The sequence below is a fragment of the Dunckerocampus dactyliophorus genome, chromosome 9 (assembly GCF_027744805.1).
Source record: "Dunckerocampus dactyliophorus isolate RoL2022-P2 chromosome 9, RoL_Ddac_1.1, whole genome shotgun sequence".
NCBI classification, from domain to species: domain Eukaryota; kingdom Metazoa; phylum Chordata; class Actinopteri; order Syngnathiformes; family Syngnathidae; genus Dunckerocampus; species Dunckerocampus dactyliophorus.
The window spans coordinates 8,775,883-8,796,124 of NC_072827.1; the positions used below are offsets into that span (position 1 = coordinate 8,775,883).

The window sequence follows — 20,242 nt, forward strand, 5'->3', positions numbered from 1 at the left end:
TAATTTAACCGTTTCGCTCTGTCTTAATGAGCTATAGTTGAATTAATGCCATGTAATATATGAAAGTAGCATTTGAACAGAGGCAATGATTTGAGACAAACAGAGCAGAAACTACTTTAGAAGCGTAATGGCGGCATAAATCTCATCAAGCTCTCGTCTCCCCTTCGCATTTTAAAGCGTTAAATGGAATCTTAGAGGTGCGAGAGCTGTTTTGGCAGCGTCGGATGTACCTGATGGACTCGGGCTGCATGGAACAGCTGCCATGTGCGATGCAAATACTTCACCAAATGCGAGGAAAATAGCTTCACTGAACAAAGAATACCATGTCTGGAAGCAGTACAAACATTGGTCCTTATTCACCAACTGGATTTTATTTAGGAATACATTTCTTTTAAAGGTTGCACATGCTTTTATGTGGCATAAACAAGTGTCTGTTTTCTTAGGAACACTGCCGAATGTTCATACGCACATCTGATGGTTGATATGGTTGAGGAAAAATATCTGCATATTGCCTTTTCTGTAATTCAGTCATCGGAGAGTGGGACATTGACAACTGCATATTACGACCAGCTGGAGGGAGCTTGAACCTGACAAGGAAGTGGATCTCCTAAAACAGGTACTACGACTCACCTGTTTAAAAACTTTTCACTCATTTCAATCACATGATTCTATGAAACTGTTAAAAAAAACGATAAACAGTACACAGTGGAACCTCGGTTTTTGTTATTAATTTGTTTCAATAGGTTTTTGCCAAAAATTTTTGCCAATAAGAAATAATATGAATCTGATTAATCCGTTTCGGACATCCAAAAATCCTGGCGACATCAAATTGAATAGTGTTTCTCACCTTCTTTAGTTTGCGCATTTGATTTCGCTGAACAATACAGTACAGGACAAGCAGACTAGTTTGTTCATTGTAATATTGTACGAAAATCCAGACAAAATATTAACACAAATTTCAGACGACAACCAAATCATACGAAAACTGGGGCATACAAAACCGAAGTTTGAGTGTCCAGATAAGAGGATCTGGTTGCTTGTTGGTCGAGCAGATTGCAGGCTTTCCTAGTGTCATGAATGAAAAACCTTCTTCCTCATCGATATACTGTAGCACTGCACTGTAGCTATTATATTGATAGTTGGATTCCAAAGAAAGTATTGATCTTTCAGCCGCAAATATTGATGGAAGACTGATTAGGTCAGCTAGCTGCGACTGTCACTATCGAGCATTTTTGTGTAGATCTCACTGCCACATCGTGTCTCTGTCAACAATCACATCTTCAATAAAAGTAAAAGTAACCTTAAATGTTAATTTATCTCTTTCATTAATCACATGCATTTAGAATTGTTTTATGCATGTAAAACAATAACTGTAAAACTATAAGAACGTGTTTTGTGTTAACATTTTTGAGACTTGTGGCATGCCTGTACTAGTTAGCAAAAAACGACACAGTCAGCCGCTGATGCCGTCATAGACAGGCGACGGAGGTGACGTCCGCTTCCTGTTTCCACGCATTAACAAGCTGATAGGCTGCTAACAAGGACGTTTTGTGATAAAAAGACATTAAGACATTGTACTCGGGCAGTGTATTAATAACACTACAAGATGCGCACCATATTGTACGCTAACCGAGGCAAAAATGTTTGCGTGAACCGAAAAACGCTCTAACCGGGATGTACACTAACCGAGGTTCCACTGTACAGTAATCCCTCGCCATGACTTGGCGCTTCGATTTTGCGGCTTCACTCTGTCACGGTTTTTCAGAAACATATTAATCCATAAATCATCCTGTTTGGTGTTTGAATACGCCCTATTGTTAGTTTAAAAAAACATGCATATTTAAGCAAATTTTCTGCCTAGATTAAGAATTCTCACGCATAAAAATGGCATTCAAAGACATTGTGGTGATATGTTGTGTTGTAGACCGGTCACTGCAGGTGTCAGTAATGTTACTGTAATGTCGGGTCCCTAACACAGGCTACTGTTGTGGCCGTAACCGCACGCCAAGCTGAAACTCAACTCTGAACCCAAGACGTCACTTCTTGTCCCTCTGCCCACGCAGCTCCCCTATAGCACCGGAGCACATTTACTGCAACACACACGACCACTAGTCTTGTTTATGTTTTATATAGCTTATTTTTTCTTATTATGTCTACTATACTGAGTAATATGAGTGTAAAAATGACTATAAATATGTTGTTTCTTGTCTAGAGGGCACTACTACTGTTGAAAATCATGTTTAGAATGTCGCAAATTGGTTTTCTATATTCTATATACGGAAATATTGGATTTGTACACCAAACTTAGCAGAAATTTACCTATCGCGGTAGAATCTGGAACCAAAACCACAATAAACGAGGGATTACTGTATTGGAAGTTCTTAATTGTGCACCATGTGGTGGGGCACTGCCCCTTCTGGCCTTACCTAGTCGTGCGGTATTTGGCACGCAGTCATATAAGTGTGGACTGTCATTTACAGTACAATTCTTTGTCAAATATATAAAAATCTTGGAAATGTATGAATGGCCTGTTTACATGACTGAGCTGACACTTGTTCATGAGGTGCCTCTTCCACCTTAAATGCGTTTTGGCCCCACTTGCTCCCTGTAGTTTAGCCCCCCCACCACCACCACACCCCACATACCGCCCCCCCTCTCTTTTTTGTCCTCCCGCAGCAGCTGTCACCCCGCATTACTCGCAGTCAGCTAAATGAAACATTATTCTAAACATATGCATCGTAATCAGTCCGGTCACACTTACAAGAACACGCGTTAATAAGGCAATCAATCACAGTGGAACAAGCGAGTTGTGCAGTAACAGCTCATAAACAGTGTGTAATGAAGAATTGGAGGTGAGCGTGACACGGCGCTGATCAGATAATCAATGTCAAAGACGCGATGAATGTCAGTAAACGCACTTTTCATGTCGTTTCTATAAAATCCTCAATTTACAACAAGCAGTTCAATTACCCTGAAAATACAGTCAATTAAGTGGCGGCCTGATTGGACAGTAGGGGCTGCATCATCGATCCTTGCATTTCTATCTCGCTGGTGGACATTTAATTTGTTTTTTCTATTAGCACCCAAATAAAGTAGAATATAGAAGAATATTAAACAAGCCAAAGATTTATTCTCATGTCATGTAGCATTCAGTGAAGGTGACAGGCAGTCGACGGCGTTATGATGCTCTCTCTTCTCACTCTTGCACATTGGATGCAAAACTAATCGTGTTATTTTGGCCAGTGTTTTTCTGGCCTCTGTCTTCTCCTTTTTACACCCCCATCTATCTCAATGCACCCCTCGCTTTAAAGAGCAAGGAAACACGGTGATATATCACGCCCATATTTTGCCGCCCTAATCCTATTTCTTTAATGGGGACGTTCAAAAAAGCAACTTATCTTCAAGTCCCTGGGGGGCATTCTCGTGCAGGCTGTGTATATTTTAACCAAGCGCAATTAACGGCAGGATCAGCTAGTATCATTTAAAGGTAATGTAAAAATAATGGTAAATTATAGGGCTGGAGTGACCCCTCATTGCAGGCCTCCTGTTACGGAATTGGATATTGGATATTATGGATATTACATTGACAATCTTTTTGATGGAACTGTGTCATGGTATATACTGTATATAGGAATATACGTAGGCCTACCATATTTTTATTTAGGTTTACTTTGTTTTATTAATAATTTATTTTTCCAGATTTGTAATAAAGAAATGGATGGGTGCGATGATTTTTTTTAAAGATAATGTAAAAATAATTCCCATTTCCATGTGTATTTAATTAACAATGTCTTTAATGGGAGTGTGTCATGTTATACAAATTGCAGTACCATTATTTTTACTTAGACATTTTTTTATTTGGTTTATTCTGGGTTTTTTTGTTAATTATTCAATTAACAGTTTTTTTTTAATAAAGAGATGGATGTGTGTGATTTTTTTTTTATTTATTCTAAAGGTAGTGTAAATAATGGTAAATTATATCCTGTTGCTGAAATTCCATGATTAATAAACAATGTTTTTAATGGAACTGTGTCATGTTAATTGTACTAGTACCATTATTTTACTTAACCATTTTTTTAATTTTAGGTTTATTTCGGGGAGGGGTTTGTAATCGTTTTTTTTAAAAAGAGATGGGTGTGTGTGGAGATTTTTTTTTATTTTTTTCCAAGAACAAACACCATCAATAAATAACAGGATTTACATTTCATATTGCACTTTTTTTTCAAGTTAAAATATTTAAATCCATACAGTCATTGATATTTTAAATACAGAGATAGTTATAGAGACCCCAGAAGGTAAAAAATGATCAATATTATTTTCATTCTGTCAGTGCTTGTTCATCAGCTCCTTTTGAAAAAAAAGAACAAAAGCCTCATTTGGGGGGCGTGGTGGCTGTAAAAAAAAAACAATATTCATTTGTCATTTTTTTCTGAAATGGGCAATTGTTACAGGCCAATTTTGTGTATAGGCTCACATCCAGTGTTTTTAACATTAACAACATTCAGAAAGTCACACAAAATGAAACAAACAAACAAAAAAAAAATCATAACATCCACATTTTATGAAGCATTTCCCCCCAAACGATTCGGCTTTCAGCTATCAGTAGAACTACCAATGATATTTGCAAAATATTCCACAATTTACAATTCACATGTTTGATAATTAACATATCGGTGATGTCCCATATAGGAACGAATAAAATAGTACACAGGCGCAGACAGATTGTAAAACAGGCTGGTTTGTCTGAATGTGTCGCCTGGTATGTGTGTGTGTGCGTGCGTGTGCGCGTGTGTGTGAGATGAGGATCTCCTGTAGGGATTGTATGGAAAACTGTTTTTGATATAATGGTCTTCACTGTAAATAATTGAGGACTTACTGGGTTTATTGAGGTATTTTCCACATTTGAGGGCTTCCTTGTAGTATTTGTGCATCATATTTGCAAGCGACTTATTAACCATATATATATATTTATATACATATACAGCGTTTTCAGTGTACCAGCATTCGCTTTGTCTCAGCTCTTTTGTATGTCTAATGACTTCCCTCCGCGGGTTGTTAGGACTTGACAGCGGGTCTCAAAACGAGCAAGTTCCCTTTGCAGCCGCCTCTTCCAAAGGAGCTCCATCTAGGGTGCATGATTGGCAATTTTTGTCATCATCCTCGCATTATTAAGAGAGGAATTGACAAGAAAGAGGCGATGCAAAATGATGTGCGCCTGCAAGCTGATTAGAAGAGTCCCCACAGAGCAGAGGTGCTGCTGCAAAGATGCTCTCTGCTGCCAAAACAAAAAAAAATCTGCTCTGTTTCTATAGTGAGGAAAGGCGTGCTGCATGGCACAAATGCAAAAAAATGCAGAGGAGCTCGTGTAGATAGATGCACGCTGGGAATGCACGTTTCCTTTTTATAGAATGTTAATGTCACTTTTGTGCAATTGGAGGGATTTTAAAACGTGATAGAAATGTGGAAATTGATTGTGAGAATGACTGGGATGTGAAAACATCGTTACTGTTTGGAAATAATATGTGAGTCACTCTATAGTGAGGTAAATATTGAGGTTTTCATTTACTATTTTTGATACAAAATATACCTTAAAAATAGAAAACAGTGGGAGGGATTTGTGAATTTTGGAAAATCGGCCAAAATAATTGAGACTAACAATTTAAGGATTTTTTTATTGCTGTAAAATTATAATTTTAAATATTATTATTACAAAAAGTGACTCACTATTAGGGAGATTTGGGGGGGGGGGGTCAATAATGATTAAGAATTTAACACAATTTGAGTCTCTTTTGTGCTTTAACTTACAATCGATGACTAAATAAAATGTAACGTTAAATATGCTAAATTGTTTACAGTAACTGAGGCACAAAGACACAATCTACGCGTGTTTTAAGGCTTAAAATGAAATGCAACAATAGGTGTGAAGACACAATATGTGTGTGGGTGTTTTGTGACATTTCACTCCAATATTGGATGAATGAATGACTCCGTATCTGTCTGAAATAATAATTGTTGGCTACAGTGGGTCCATTAGAAAATATTTCTTCGCAAGAGTTAGTGTCTTTTGGGCTGGAATCAGCCTTACGATAACATAATAATACTACTGCCAGTGTGTGCAGGGAATGTGAGTGTTTAGAGTGGAGAAAATGATGGCTGTTTACAGTTATCTGTTGAGTGACGTCTCCTCTCGCTGGTCCGGTGACGGCACGGAGGTCTTGCTGAGAACAGCCGCCGAGTAGGGCAAAAATCCACTCTCGGACCTCTGTCCCGAGGCCGTGCAGGTGAAGTCGGCGCCGGCGGCCCTGGAGCCCAACGCGCCGGCCGCCTGGCTGCTGTGGCAGCTCAGACACGAGCAAGGCCCGCCGGCAGACGGAGCGCTGACCGCCGCCGCGGCAGCCGCAGCAGCGGCCGCAGCTGATGCCGCCGCGGAGCTGTTGAGGCCTGCCGGTGACTGGTAGAGTCCCGGGTGGCGGAAGCTGCACAGGAGCTCCGGCCGCGAGTAAGGGTGCGAGAGAGCGCGGAAGGTGTCGAGGGGCCGGATGGAAGTGGCGAAGGGCGAGGACGCGGCGCCGGTCGCGGCCGCTGCTGCCGCGGCCGCCGTGACGCCGACGTGCGGGTAGTAGTGCAGGGGCATGTGCGAGTGGAAGGGGTACGGGAGACTTCCTGTGGCGGCCGCGTGCGTCATCATGTAGGTATAGAAGCTGGGGTCCGCTGGATGGGGCCAAGACATGGCCAACCTCTGCCTCTTGTCCTTCATACGCCTGTTCTGGAACCACACCTGCACACACACACACACAACCACGGACATTCAGCACTAATATTTATATTTCTACTTTTAATCCAATTATACTTTTATTACAATTCAACGCACTAGAAAATATATTTATTTTTATTTAATCCCAACAATTTAGTGCGTTATTTCTGGACAAAAATAAAACATATTTGTGTGTACCTTAATTGTTGTTTCAGGCAGGTTGAGAGCAGCAGCCAGTTCACATCTTCTCGGCCTGGAAACGTAATTTTCCCTGTAAAACTCCTTCTCCAGCCTCCCAATTTGCTCTCTGGTGAAGGCTGTCCGGTACCTCCTGACTTGGTCGGCGTTAGAGTTGCTGTTGTTCGATGCCCCCGTGGAGTTTCCATTCATGCCGGACAGGGAGCTTGAACTTGTGTTGGAGGATCCGGAATTACTGTCTGAAAAACCTAGAAATCATAATAATAATGATTACAAATAAGTCAAATATTGTTTTATTGTTATAACTGAGTTTCACACCAACAATGGATACAATGGACGTTCATAATAATATTTTCCATAATAATTCGTTTGCAGAAATTGCAATATTGAGTGGAATGAAATGCTACCTTTGTTTTCTTTGTGCTGGCTGGGAGAGCGATGCGTGGGGCATCCCACCTCCACATCACTGTTGATGTCCGATTCCTGGGAAACTTCCGAGTAAATGCTCAATTTCTTCCGGCTTTCTGAGGAGGAAATTTCCGCCGAGGGGCTGCTGTCGCCGCCGTGGTGTGAGCCAAAGAGACTGTCGATCTCAAACTTGCCTTTGCTCGGCATGTCCCCCAGACTCCCATGCAGGGAAGCGGAGGTTATTCTCGGGCTGAGCCGTCCTCCGTGCTGGGAGTTCTCCAGGGCCTCGAGCACGGAATTCCCCGCCGAGTCTGCGAGCCTCTTGGCCGCTACCGGACTGTGCAGACCCCTCTCCATCAGTATCATCTCCTTTCGTATCCTCTCCATCATCAAGCCTTGCAGGGGTAGAAGGGAAGCCAGAAGAAAAGTGGTCCACGGGGCTGGATGCTGGCGCTAAATCCGCATACAAGTGTCTCTAAAATGGAGAGAGTCTCTAAAGCTTTTTATAAGCAAGACGCAATAAATGGAAGAATGGAAGGCGAAGAGAGGAGAGGCGCTCTCAAAATGTGCCGTGCATCCTCCCCACGGCAGCAATATGTCATTCATCAAAAAGTCCTCTCTGTGGCTTGTGAAAATGCTGGGCTGACGCGGCTCCAATGATCATTTATTGTAACAGCTTTATAAGCAAATAAATAGGAGAGGGCTGTCAGTTGATGATGGAGGCGGCCTTCGGTCAGACGAATAATATCCAAGAGGAGAAGAGAAGAGGAGTGAGGAGGAGAGCAGTGAGGTGCTTGTCCGGCTTGATGTCTGAGTGCCTCTCACAGCTGCTTGGCTTTGGCCTCATGGGTCAAATTGACAGTCTGATTAATAAAATGAGCGCAGCAACATTTCCCTCTTCATTTAGGAATATTATTATGCTTTGATTCTCTATTGTTTCCCTCCCCTCCCAGCTCTGTTGGCCCTCCCTCTGCCTCTGCGAGCCTTTATTGCTTCCCAACCTTATTTTTTTATTTTTTATTTTATGCTTTCAGAATTTTCCTTTTTTTAAAACTGTATTTTCTCCCATCCCGTTTTAGAGACACTTTGATGTAGTCACACTGCACATTTTTACAACATATTCAGTGGGTAGCTGTTAAAATATTCCAGTCCTCTGTATTTATTGTCATCTTCCATTACATACACAGTTAAAAATTGCTGAGTATTTTATGTTAAACATATCTATATTATCCTTTCCGTTGTTTACAGTCACATGCATGCATCCCATAAAGTCAAACAACCTTGTTAGTATCTTGTATCCGTGAGTGCATCAGCAGATTATCTTCTCAGCGTCCTTTGGCGTCCCCTGCGGGTGATAATATGCGTTGCAGCTATTTCCACTGACACTAGGGCCTCAGTCTATCTTCGAGGGCGTTTCCTGATATTATTGCAATGAACAGTAAAAATACACGATATGGGATCCAATATAAAAGTTGTGGATGAAAAAATAATCTACCCCTGCACACCTACATGAATATTTAGTTGAAATCGACATTATAGGAGAGGTATTCGTTTAACAATGTGTGTGTTATAGACGTGTTTAAGTGCACTGCATCATTCAGAGAGAGTGTATTCTTTCGGTTATTTTACTACAGCTCCTGTATTGGAATCCATCAGAGTAGTTGTATAGTGCAGATATTCTCACCTCGCAGACAGCGAGTGAAAAATTACACGGAACTATTAAAAATACATTAATGTTAAAAATAATTTAAGAAATTCCAAATAACAATAAATACAAATAAATAATGATAAGACTATATTTAAGAAATATGTTACATACAACCCACGTTTGACTTAAGCAACATTTAATCATCTTCGTCCTTGGTAGATATTCATTGCACAGTTATAAGTGAAATATCAGATTTTGTGGCCTTATTTATTGCACTGTTGATATTTAATTTGAATCCATGCATTATTTGCAGAGCCGGCTGGTCCATTAGGCAATATAGACAGACGGTAAGGGCGCCATAGTCTCCACCGGGTGGCAAAAAATCTGGGGGAAAAAAATCCCCCTTTTGCCTAGAATTATGTGTAGCCTATTCATGTTTAAAAAGATGACATAGTCCAGTTTTAACAATAACAAAAATATTTGCTCGGGTCGACTGAAAACTTGAATGAGAATGTTAAACAAACTAGTCAGTTTGCCGCATCAACAATAAGTTCCATGTTGGCCAAGAAAGAAGAAATGAAGGAAGCTAATGTTGTGAAAGGGGTAAAGGTGTGAAAGAAACCCATCACGAACAATCGAAGATGGTGAGTCGTTGTGCTCCGGATCCGCGGATTTTGTATTGACTTCTGCATGTAAAACCCTAACCTTATAATTATTCTCTATAAAATGTATTTTTTGTTCATATTTTGGGGTTTCTGGAACAGATTAATTGGATGTATGTGATTTCCTCTGGGAAAAAATTGCTTTGGTTTTTGCACGTTCCGATTTTTGTGAAACCCTTTGGAAGAAATTCCCAACAAAAACCGAGGTGGCATTGTACATGACAGATGTTCTCCACTGGTTGGGCTCCTTTCTTAAAACAGAAATGACACTCTCAAAACTCGAAGATCATTTGGCCAAACAGTCTTACATTTGAGCACCACACCAGCTCACTTGCAAAAGCTTTTATCTCTTGCAAAGTGTTCATTCATGCTTGAAAGCTAATTCCTTTCCCGCAAAGACAGATGCAAAGATCCTTCTTAGTTGGTTTGGCTCATTTCCTGAAACACACCGGACTTTCTCAACACTCCTGGTTCTTTTAGCAAAATCAACTTGGATGGTTCAGCACAAGACCGTGGTTCACTTGCAAAAGCTCACGTCTCCCAAAACACTTGACTCGTGTGTCAAAACTCAATTTCTTTCCCCAAAAAATAGTCAGTGCCACCAAAATGCATCCTCCCTATGGCATTGTGTAAGCCCTGCAAGTCAAAATGTTTGGATGTTTTGTCACGATGGCAGAGGACCATTGAAATATCCCTCATGTCCACCTCTCAGTCTTAGCCCGTCCTTCATTGACAATGGTTGCTGTACTCGTTTGTTTTCTCTAGCTAATTGTGTATAAACATGAGGAAAAAAATTGGATTTCACAACAACAGCATCCGAGGATTGACATCACACATTGCACTCACACTGCCAAGGACATTGTAACTATTTTTATTCACAAAGATAAAATAACTTCCATACATTGGCGTAATAAGAAAATGTGTTTAGCATACTGTAACATACTGTAATATAAACACAATTTTAAAAACTGGGAAAGTGATGTCGCCTACAGTGCTGTAAACAAATCCGGACTTTCACAACTGACACTTCTTTCCTGGTCGCTGGCCTCGCCCACCTGGGCGTCCTCACACTGCTGTCTGTATGGTCACAGATTTTCATCCTCATCACAGCGCAAGTTTGACCTGACTGTCCAATAATCATTTTATCCAATGTTCCAAGAGATTGATATATGGTATCCATGGTATCCATAGTATCGCAGTATATTACAGACTCATTTTGGCAGTTGAACAGACTATTGTGCATGTGATGACATATACAATGAAATGCTGCCGACATGTTTTGGAGAGAACAACCATTAGACCTGAGAATCGACAATCGGCAATTAGTGTAGATCAGGGCTTCTCAAATAGTGGGGCGAGCCCCCCTGACAGGCAGGGAGGAATTTCAATCTTAACGCAGACCTGCCAACATGTATGAATTCGCCGTACTCTGTATGCTTCCCGGTTCTCCATTTTGTTGCATTTAGCTGGTTTTAGTTTCAAGTTCAGTCTGTAGAATACAGATAAATAAAAAAGACTATCAGTTTCTCAATGGTATTTCAAATTTGGGGGGGGGGGGGGGGGGGGGGGGGACATTTCTCTCCTTGGGGGTATGACAGAACATCATTAAGAACCACTGGTTTGGATCAACAAGATCTATTCAACTGGAAATTGTGCTAAATGTAGGCTAACTGTAGCTACCTATGCACTAAGACATTTGAAATGAAATGAATGAGACATTCAAATCTGTTGTAAACATTTGCCAGGTTGTTTGGAGATTTCTGCGTGTTATTTTGAGAATGTCATTTCTGTTTCAAGAAATGAGCCAAAGCAATGGAGAAAAACTGTAAAAAACAGCTCCCCAACAAAGTTATTACGAAGTCATTACCCCCTACAGTTTGAAAGTACACATTCTACATGTAATAGCTAAGAACTGAAAGTCTATTTTAGAAAGAATCTGTATTAAATCGACCCAACATTTTCCATGCCACTATTTGATGGTAAAACCCAAGTGACACACCACTGTGCCTCTCTAGGTATAGTAATAATAGAAAGAGAACAGACTACACTGTGGCAATAGGAATGTCAGATTTTTATTTTTTATTTTGGCACTTTTGTGAGGTTTCTTGATGTCATTTTTCCAATGTGTCTTGTGCTGATTGGTGTCATTTGTCATGCATTCCAGGGACATCTTCTTCCCTTACCTCGTGCCTTCACCACCTGTCTCTTGTTTTGCCAGCAGTTTGTTGGTTCATTTGTGTGCTTTGTCCGGTTATATCATGTTTTCATGTCATGATGCTCTTTTTGATGTGGTCATGACTAATCTTTCAAAGCACTTCATAACAATAGGAGTGAGTGTTATAGGGCGATAGTCATTCAAGCAGGTCACGTTGCTCTTCTTGGGTACGGGCACTATGGTGGTGGACTTAAAGCAGGTCGGTACAGATGCTTGTGCAAGCGACAGGTTAAATATGTCAGCAAGCACATCAGCTAGCTCTGATGAGCAAACCCGAAGTGCACGTCCTGAGATGTTGTCTGGGCCTGCTGCTTTTCGTGGGTTTGTTTTGTTTAGAACCCTGCGCACATCAGCTGATGTCACCATGAGAGGTGAGTCCTGTGTGCTCCCCAAGTCCAGCCCCCCTCTCTGCTCATCAGGAGTTTGGGAGTCAAAGCGGGCGTAGAACTCATTCAGCTCATCAGGAAGTGTGGTTTGGCTGGACGTGGCTACGCTACTCCGCTGTCGATAGTCTGTGATGTGCTGGAGCCCCGCCCACATGCGCCAAGGGTCTGAGGTGGAATAGTAGCCCTCCAGCTTCTGTCTGTACTGTCTTTTGGCCTCTCGTATGGACCTCCTCAGGTCATACCTGGCCTTTTTGTAGTCCTCAACGGTGCCCATGACAAATGCAGTCGAACGAGCACGTAGCTTAGCCCTTACATCACAGTTCATCCACTGTTTTTGGTTAGGGTATTTTCTGTAATACTTGGTGGTGGTAACAGTCTCTATGCATGTGCTAATGTAGCCAGTAACAGCAGAAGCAAATTCATCCAAATCAACAGTACAATCTTCCCTCCCCGCTGCAGTTTTAAACACATCCCAGTTTGTGCAGCCAAAGCAGTCCTGAAGTACTTGATCAGTTTCTTCATTCCACACTTTAACTGCTGTACTTACAGGGGGAGCTTTTTTAAGAAGTTGTCTGTATGTTGGATAAAGGAATATAGAGATGTGGTCAGCCTTTCCAAAGTGCGGTCTTGGAACAGCTTTTACCCACAGGCCGGGGATTGGCACCAGCGATCTCCTGACTGTGCTGGCCAGATAGGCCACTCTCTGGACTTTCAGGTTGTTCTTCTTGATTTACTTCTTTGTTTGGATGTTCTGGGTCATAGTCATGCTGGAAGACACATCCACGACCCATGTTCAGTGCTCTGGCTGAGGGTAGGAAGTTTTCATCCAAGATTCTATGGTAAAAGGCCCCATTCCTATGCCCCTCAATTACCCATGACAAAAATGATCCTAAGCGGAGAAACATTCCCAAAGCGGAACACATCAAGCGGAGTTGAGCTCAATTTTGGTCTCATGTGACATCACATTCTCTCCAGCCTTGGGAGTCATTTAGATGAAGACCAGGGGGGTAGACTCCGAAGTGGCTCAAGAAACCTGGGCTTTGTGCTCAAGAGCCGGCTCAACAAACCCTAGGTTCCCCACACAAAGTTAAACGGTAGTGCAAAAGTGGTTATCATCAACTTACTTTGTAATGTCCGGTTCTCAGCTTTGTGCTCAGTGCACGTTCACATAAAAGGGGGCGTTTGATGTCATCTTCTACTTCCACGCTTCCGATTATCACTGCTAAAAGCAGCACTGTCCCCGCCAATAGAGGGAGGTGTGTAAATGAGCAAGATGGCACTGATTATTATACGAACCATGCCCTACTAGTCTTTTCATTTATGAACTCAACATTACGCAACTTTGACATATTTACACTCATTCCTTTCAAAATCAACAAATTGGAGCGACAACTGTCTTTTTTCATCTTTGAAATGTTTTCGGCTATAGAAGGCTGTACCTTTTTCCTTTTTGCTAGAATAAAGAAGTGTTCTGTTGCCGTTGATCAATGGCTCAGGGTGCTTATTCCTCCAGCAAATATTGTAATCTAAGAAGACTAACGGGCTGAGAACTCATGCAAGGACAGACAGACAGATAGATAGATAGATAGATAGATAGATAGATAGATAGATAGATAGATAGATAGATAGATAGATAGATAGATAGATAGATAGATAGACTATCTAAAATAAATAAACAATATGGAACAGATCACGTCAAATTTGATCATTTGTAGCACAATGGTGCATAATAAATAATAATACATAATAATAAGTCCTGTGTTGAAAAGCTGCATGGCATGGAGGAGTGATCTGTTCAGTCTTTCGGTGGAGCAGGGCAGTGATAGTAATCTGCCACTGAAACTACTTTTCTGTCGGCAGATGATGCTGTGTATTGGGTGATGCTGGTTATTGTCCACGATGGAAAGGAGTCTTCTCAGTGTCCTTTGCTCCGCCACAGATGTCAGGCTGTCCAGGTCAGTGCCAATGACAGAGCCTGCCTTCCTCACCAGTTTGTCCAGGCATGTGGCGTCCTTCTTAAGGCTGCTCCCCCAGCACACTACAGCATACAGGAGGGCACGAGCTACCACAGTCTGCTACAAAAGATCTGCAGCAGCTTCTTGCATACGTTGAAGGACGCCAGCCTTCTGAGGAAGCTCAGAGGGCTCGGCCCTTTCCTGCACATGTAGGCCAGGGGTGCTCACACTTTTTTAAGCCTGTGAGCTACTTTTAAAATGACCAAGTCCCAAAGATCTACAGTACCCACGACTATAAATATAGAAAGTATATATATTTACTATATTTATTTTAAAAAATCTGAGTAGGTATTTATGTACGATATACATGTACTGTATATCAGGAGTGCACGCACTTTCTCAGCATGCAAGTACAAGTCAAAATGATCTACCTCTTTCTATAAAACATATAATATATACAAAATATAACCAGTAAACTCTGAAATTCTATTGTAAATATGAATGATTAGTATTTCACATTCACATTTTCAAAGTTTACAGGTAATGAAAGTAGTTGCTATCATAATTCACTTCACTATGGAAATAAAGACAATTATACATAACTCCTAAATAATTGTGTACATAACCTGAGTACTGATAATATGTCAGTCACATTAGCTATGTAACGTTCATGAGGGCACACAGTTCATGTACTACATCCAGTTAGCATTTGCTATCAAACATTAGCCATATACAAGAATTTAAAATGATTACGCAAAAGACAATGCAGCCGAAGTCAAGGCAACATATTGAAAAGGTTTCACCAATGGGCACATTTTTAATTTCATCATGAAATAATAGCTTAAGAAGCGAACGTGTAGAAAACACTGATTTCTGTAGTAGAGTTCATGACCTGAAGCAAAGCTAGTAAACAATACACTTTTTTTCTACATAACTAGCCGCTACAAGTGAACAGATAACGTTTGTTATATAGACATCTTACCTCAGAGTTAGTTTATCCATAATCACAATAATAAAGATGAAAGTTGCATCTTCGTTTGTAGCTTGAAACGCTGCGGGGGAGCGAGCGCGAATCAGGAGGGGCGCTTAATGTCAGCTGACTGATGTCATATGACAACTGCAAAATGACATTTACGCAATCTACCCAAACTACCTTGGCGATCTACCGGTAGCTCGCGATCAACGTAATGGCCACCCTTGATGTAGGCAGTCCAGTCCAGTCTATCATCCAGAGCCACTCCCAGGTATTTGTAGGTGTGAAGCACCTCCACATACTGTATGTCTGCTAACATTGACCAAATTAATATTTCATAGTGCATTTTATACCTGATGCATGGCTCAAAGTGAGTAAATGTAGCGTATTCCCTGGTTAGCGTGGGACCAGGTTGAGTTTAGCCTAAGTTACCATGGTGATACAGCTGCTTTAAAAGAGAGCCACCTTTGTTGTACAGGCAAGCCTGGCTTCACACTCAACACACCTCGCTAACCCACTAAACCCGCTCCGCAGTATACCCCTACAGGTATTGTTTTGATTGGTGCAAATCATGAAAATTGAGTCCATTTGTTGGTGTCTGTTGTGCTTCTCATTGGAGGGCTCCTTCAAATGCCTTCTTTTGCCGTGTTTTGCAGATTGAAGTCAGCATTTCTCTGCTTCGCCCCCAAGATAATGGCAAAGAGCTCAATTTTGGTCTGATCTGACCACATCGTATTCTTCCAAGCCTTGTGTGATTCATTCAGGTGTTTTTTATGTCGAACGTTCATACAGGTCTGTACATGCGTCGTCTTGAGCAGGGGGGTCTCATCCCATTACAGCAGGAGTGGCCAAACTGTTTTCACCGAGGGCCGCATACTGAGAAATCAAGGGCCACTTTGATATACAGTATAACATTTTGTAAATCAACCCATGTTACATGTTTAAATAAAAAAAACTGCCTTCATCTGAAGCTTTGTGTTATAGGTGACATAACATATTAAGAACTTTTTGTCTTACATTGCATTTTTTGTTCATTTTTTTCCTTTAAATTTTTTTGTTTTTTTATAAATATATATTTTTTTCCTGTGATTTTTTTCCTCAAGAGTATTATGAGTTCAACTCAAAATATTATTATTTCATTCTCATAGTATAACTTTTTTCCAACCTAATTTCCCAAAAGTTGCATCTTTATTTTTTGTTTTGTCGTGATTTTACAACTTTAAAAAAAACATTTTTTGGTTTAATATTTAAACTTTATGCTTCTAAAATGTAATTTATTGCTCATAATATTGCAACTTTATTGTTGAAAAATTATGACTTTTTTTCTTGAAAGATTACCACTATTTTCGGAATATCATAACTTTATTCTCGTCAATGTACTGTTATTTTCTTCTGTTTTTGCTGTTGTTTTTGTATTTTTATGTCTTACTTGTACAGGTATTTTTAAAATATGCACAGGGGCCATTAAAAAAACAGGTGTGCGCGCTGCAAATGGCCCTCGGGCCACACTTTGGACACCCCTGCATTACAGCAACGTACTTATTTTTCTTGCTGACTGTGCTCCCTACTCCCTTGACATCATTAACCAGCTCCTCCCTTGTCATTCTGCGGGCTGATCTCTAATCTTTGTGTAAAAGTCCTATTTGTGAAGCCCCATTGAACATACAGTAGCGTCGTGTGTTTTATTTGACTGAACTGAAACTGTTGTGGACTTACCGCCATCTTCTGGTCATTAGAAGAACGTCAGCCTTAGACGGCTCGGCCAGGCTCACTCACGTGTCCAGGATGGAATTTGCTGCCAATAAAGCTCTTCCTGTAGAAGTGCATTGGCACTGGCACCGCTTTAGAGCCATTTAAATGAACTACCTGTTGGGATGCTCGAATAGACATACTGTACATACACACACCTCAACATTAGGTACACCTGCACTATATCTACTGAGCCAATACAACATGGCAGACAGGTATTCATTGATTCATATGTGTTTTATTGTGCTGGTGTATCATATTCAAGTGTAAATGTACTTCTCTGTGGTGAAGAATGTTTCACTGCAACAAGATGAATGCACTTTATTTCACCTTAGAATTGTTTTTTTTGGGGGGGGGGGTTAAATATCACACCCTGCAAGCTATGATTCAATAATGTGTTAACTCAAACTGCAGGGCAACGTTTCATTGTGCATTACTGTATTTGCGCTATTCTTGAGTAAGACCGCCATCTAGTGGACGTTTGCTGCAAATACAACAATAAGGACAGCGATCACTCGGTAATATTAGACGGGGGGGGTTCTTTTTTTGCATTTCTTTAGGAATGTTAAAAACAGCGTTTAGTTGAAATAAATCCATAGTAACAAATGCGGGGGGGCTCAATTGCAATATCTGAAATTGGCTTTTAGAGAAGAAGTTGCCTGCAGACTTGACACTCCTTACCTAATGGTGGCCTACTTTTCATTTTACAAGACCAGGTTGGTGATTATGCTGCTTTCTTCTTGATTGAATATTAAATGATCATTTCAACTAGTAGCACTTTGAATTCTATTTTAGGGGATGCTAAACTATTTTAATATGCACTTCCTGCGCACGTAAATGTACTGACAGTATGAATATAAATTAATGATGGCGGCAGCGCTCATGACTTCATTACAATAAAGTGCTGACTGGCCTATTTAGGAGCCAATTAGTATTTGAAGTCATTTTTTTGTATTTTATTTCTTTATATTTTATAAATATTTATTTATGTGTATATTCTAATGTATTTTTCAATTAATATTTTTATTTTAACATGCAGGGAAGTGAACTTATTACCTACTATAGCTACCAGGCGTACTTTGACCTTGCAAAATGCTCATTTTGTTGTCGTTTTGTTCTTATTTAGTCCAAATAATAACAATAATAATCCAAATGAACAGGATAAACCAGGATTTTTTTAAATAGAAAAAATGAGAAAAAAAGCACAGTGTAATGAGAAAAAGATAAAATGTTGATAATAATTAATAACGCAAAGCTTTGCATTGAAATATGCATAACTTTATTATTTCCTTTTAAGAACATTTTTTTTAAAAAACGCACACATTTTAAGACAATTTATATTTAAAAAATCAATTTGTTGGATAAAGAAAAATTGTGGAAAAGAAAGTGGATTCTTTGGACTAAAAAAAAAATCAGTGAATGACGTGAATTACCTTTTAGTATGTCAGCTTTGCAGGGTTCCTTGCCAGGTTCTCACTAGTCTCACGTTGCCTTTTTTAGAACCTTTAGAGCCACACTGCAGTCTGTAAAAAGTCTCGTCAGTTTAGCCCGTAAAAACCTTAGGAAAAAAAGCCAAAAGGAATTACAGTATAGCAAGAAAAAAGACGCCTCGTCGTTTTGGATTTCGGTCAGACTTCCTTTAGAAGTCAGCAGCTCTGTCTTAACAAATACTATGCCGTTAAATGGAATTTGCAAATAGGTGTCGCAGTGTGTGTGTGTGTGTGTGTGTGTGTGAGTGTGCGTGTGGGTGTATGGGTGTGTGTCAGACCAGCATAGAACTTGAACGAGGGAAGCAGCAGCAGCAAGTTTATTACCAAGGACAATACTGCGGATAGTTTCCTTCACAGGAAACGAGCACAGTGAAGCTCCTCACTTTGGCTCCTCCAACAGACAAAGAGCAGTAAAAAAAAAAAAAAAAAAGCACAACAACACTCCTTATTTCCACCTCCACTTTTACACCGGGAATCTGGAGTTTAAAAAAGGCAAATATTGCTTTATTTATATTTCAGGACGTTTCTTTTGAGTAGTGTGTGGTATTATATATACAAATGTGAAGTGTTTATCTCAAATATTGGGAAATGGTCACTATTTCAGACATAAGGCAGACTTAATTGTTGATAATGTGTTTTTTATGCTGTGTATGTGAAGGTTACCAGTGATGTTCGCTTATGCTGTCTTCCATGTGGATTTTTCTGCACATTTTTCTGCATCTCTTCAACAATTGCACATTTCAATTCGTTTACCCTCACTGCACGGTATTTATACACAAATATTGATGCTCATAGAGGAGGCTGTTTATGTTTTAATTGTATTTTACTTATTCCATTTACATTTTTCTCCTTTAAATGTTGTATTCTTAGTTTTTTTCGTGTTTGTACCACACTGTGGCCGCTGTAGCCAAGCAATTTCCTGCAAAGGACCAATAAATATATTTGGTTTGATAGAAAAATGCACTCGGATAAGACTGCTGGTGAATATTCTGGTCCTAAATTACGAAATTAATGAATTTTGCACACACAAAAAAAACAGATTTCCTTGTGTTCTCCGTCAAGGGGTGAAATAATCACGTGTGTTTTTAAAAGTATTATTATATAGTATATAGTATTATCATATATATATTGTAAAGTTAAAAGTATTTTTAATTCATTATTCGCACGGCAAATGGTGCAGTGGTAACGTGACACGTGCATGACTTTCAAATAAAAATGTGTTTTTCGTATTAACCTGCCTTGTTGTCCCTATAAAGTGCTTTTATGGGTTCAACCGGGGTGTTGAATGCAAGAAGAAATGTTTAAAATGTGAAATTAAGCAGATAATTATGTTTGAATTATTTTTTGTGTGTGTGGATGTTGCAGTTTTTGCAACAGCATTGATCGTAATCGTGATTATTCCCTCGTTTTGCAGCTTTAAAATAGTTCTTAGACCGTGAATACAACACTCGCCGCCCCTCTTGAATTGAACACATCTGTAATATCCAATTCCAGACATTTAAAACGCGCATAATGTCAATTTAAAGAACAAACGATGCCAATAATCCAGTCGGGAAACGTCAAATTGTGCTGCCGTGTGTTGGATTCCAGTTGCATCATATGACCGAATATGCATCATCGTGGCTGTGCGTCATGAAAATGGATGATTTCAAATCAAGTGCGTGATGATTGTCTGCTGATGATCGGCACAGAAGGACTTCATTGTTTCTTATATTTTCTAATGCTGCAGCATGAAACCGTAAGACCCGTAAAAGTCGCAATCAAAGCACAAATACAAGCTCTGTATGCAAATGGCACACGAAAT

The 20,242-nt window shown here is 40.1% G+C and overlaps 1 protein-coding gene across 2 annotated transcripts; it reads right to left on the reverse strand.

Annotated features, from left to right (window-relative positions):
- Window positions 1–4,294: 4,294 nt before the first annotated feature.
- evx2 (even-skipped homeobox 2) lies at window positions 4,295–8,002 on the reverse strand. 2 transcript variants are annotated; one of them, XM_054787405.1, is made up of 3 exons: window positions 7,360–8,002; window positions 6,953–7,200; window positions 4,295–6,778 (listed from the first exon to the last, which is right to left on the reverse strand). In XM_054787405.1, the coding sequence occupies exons 1-3, from the start codon at window positions 7,748–7,750 to the stop codon at window positions 6,164–6,166; spliced, it is 1,254 nt and encodes a 417-aa protein (XP_054643380.1). In that variant the 5' UTR covers window positions 7,751–8,002; the 3' UTR covers window positions 4,295–6,163. The 2 variants fall into 2 exon arrangements, with proteins under 2 accessions (XP_054643380.1, XP_054643381.1); XM_054787406.1 differs by having other exon boundaries at window positions 7,357–8,002.
- Between the last annotated feature and the right edge of the window lie 12,240 nt (window positions 8,003–20,242).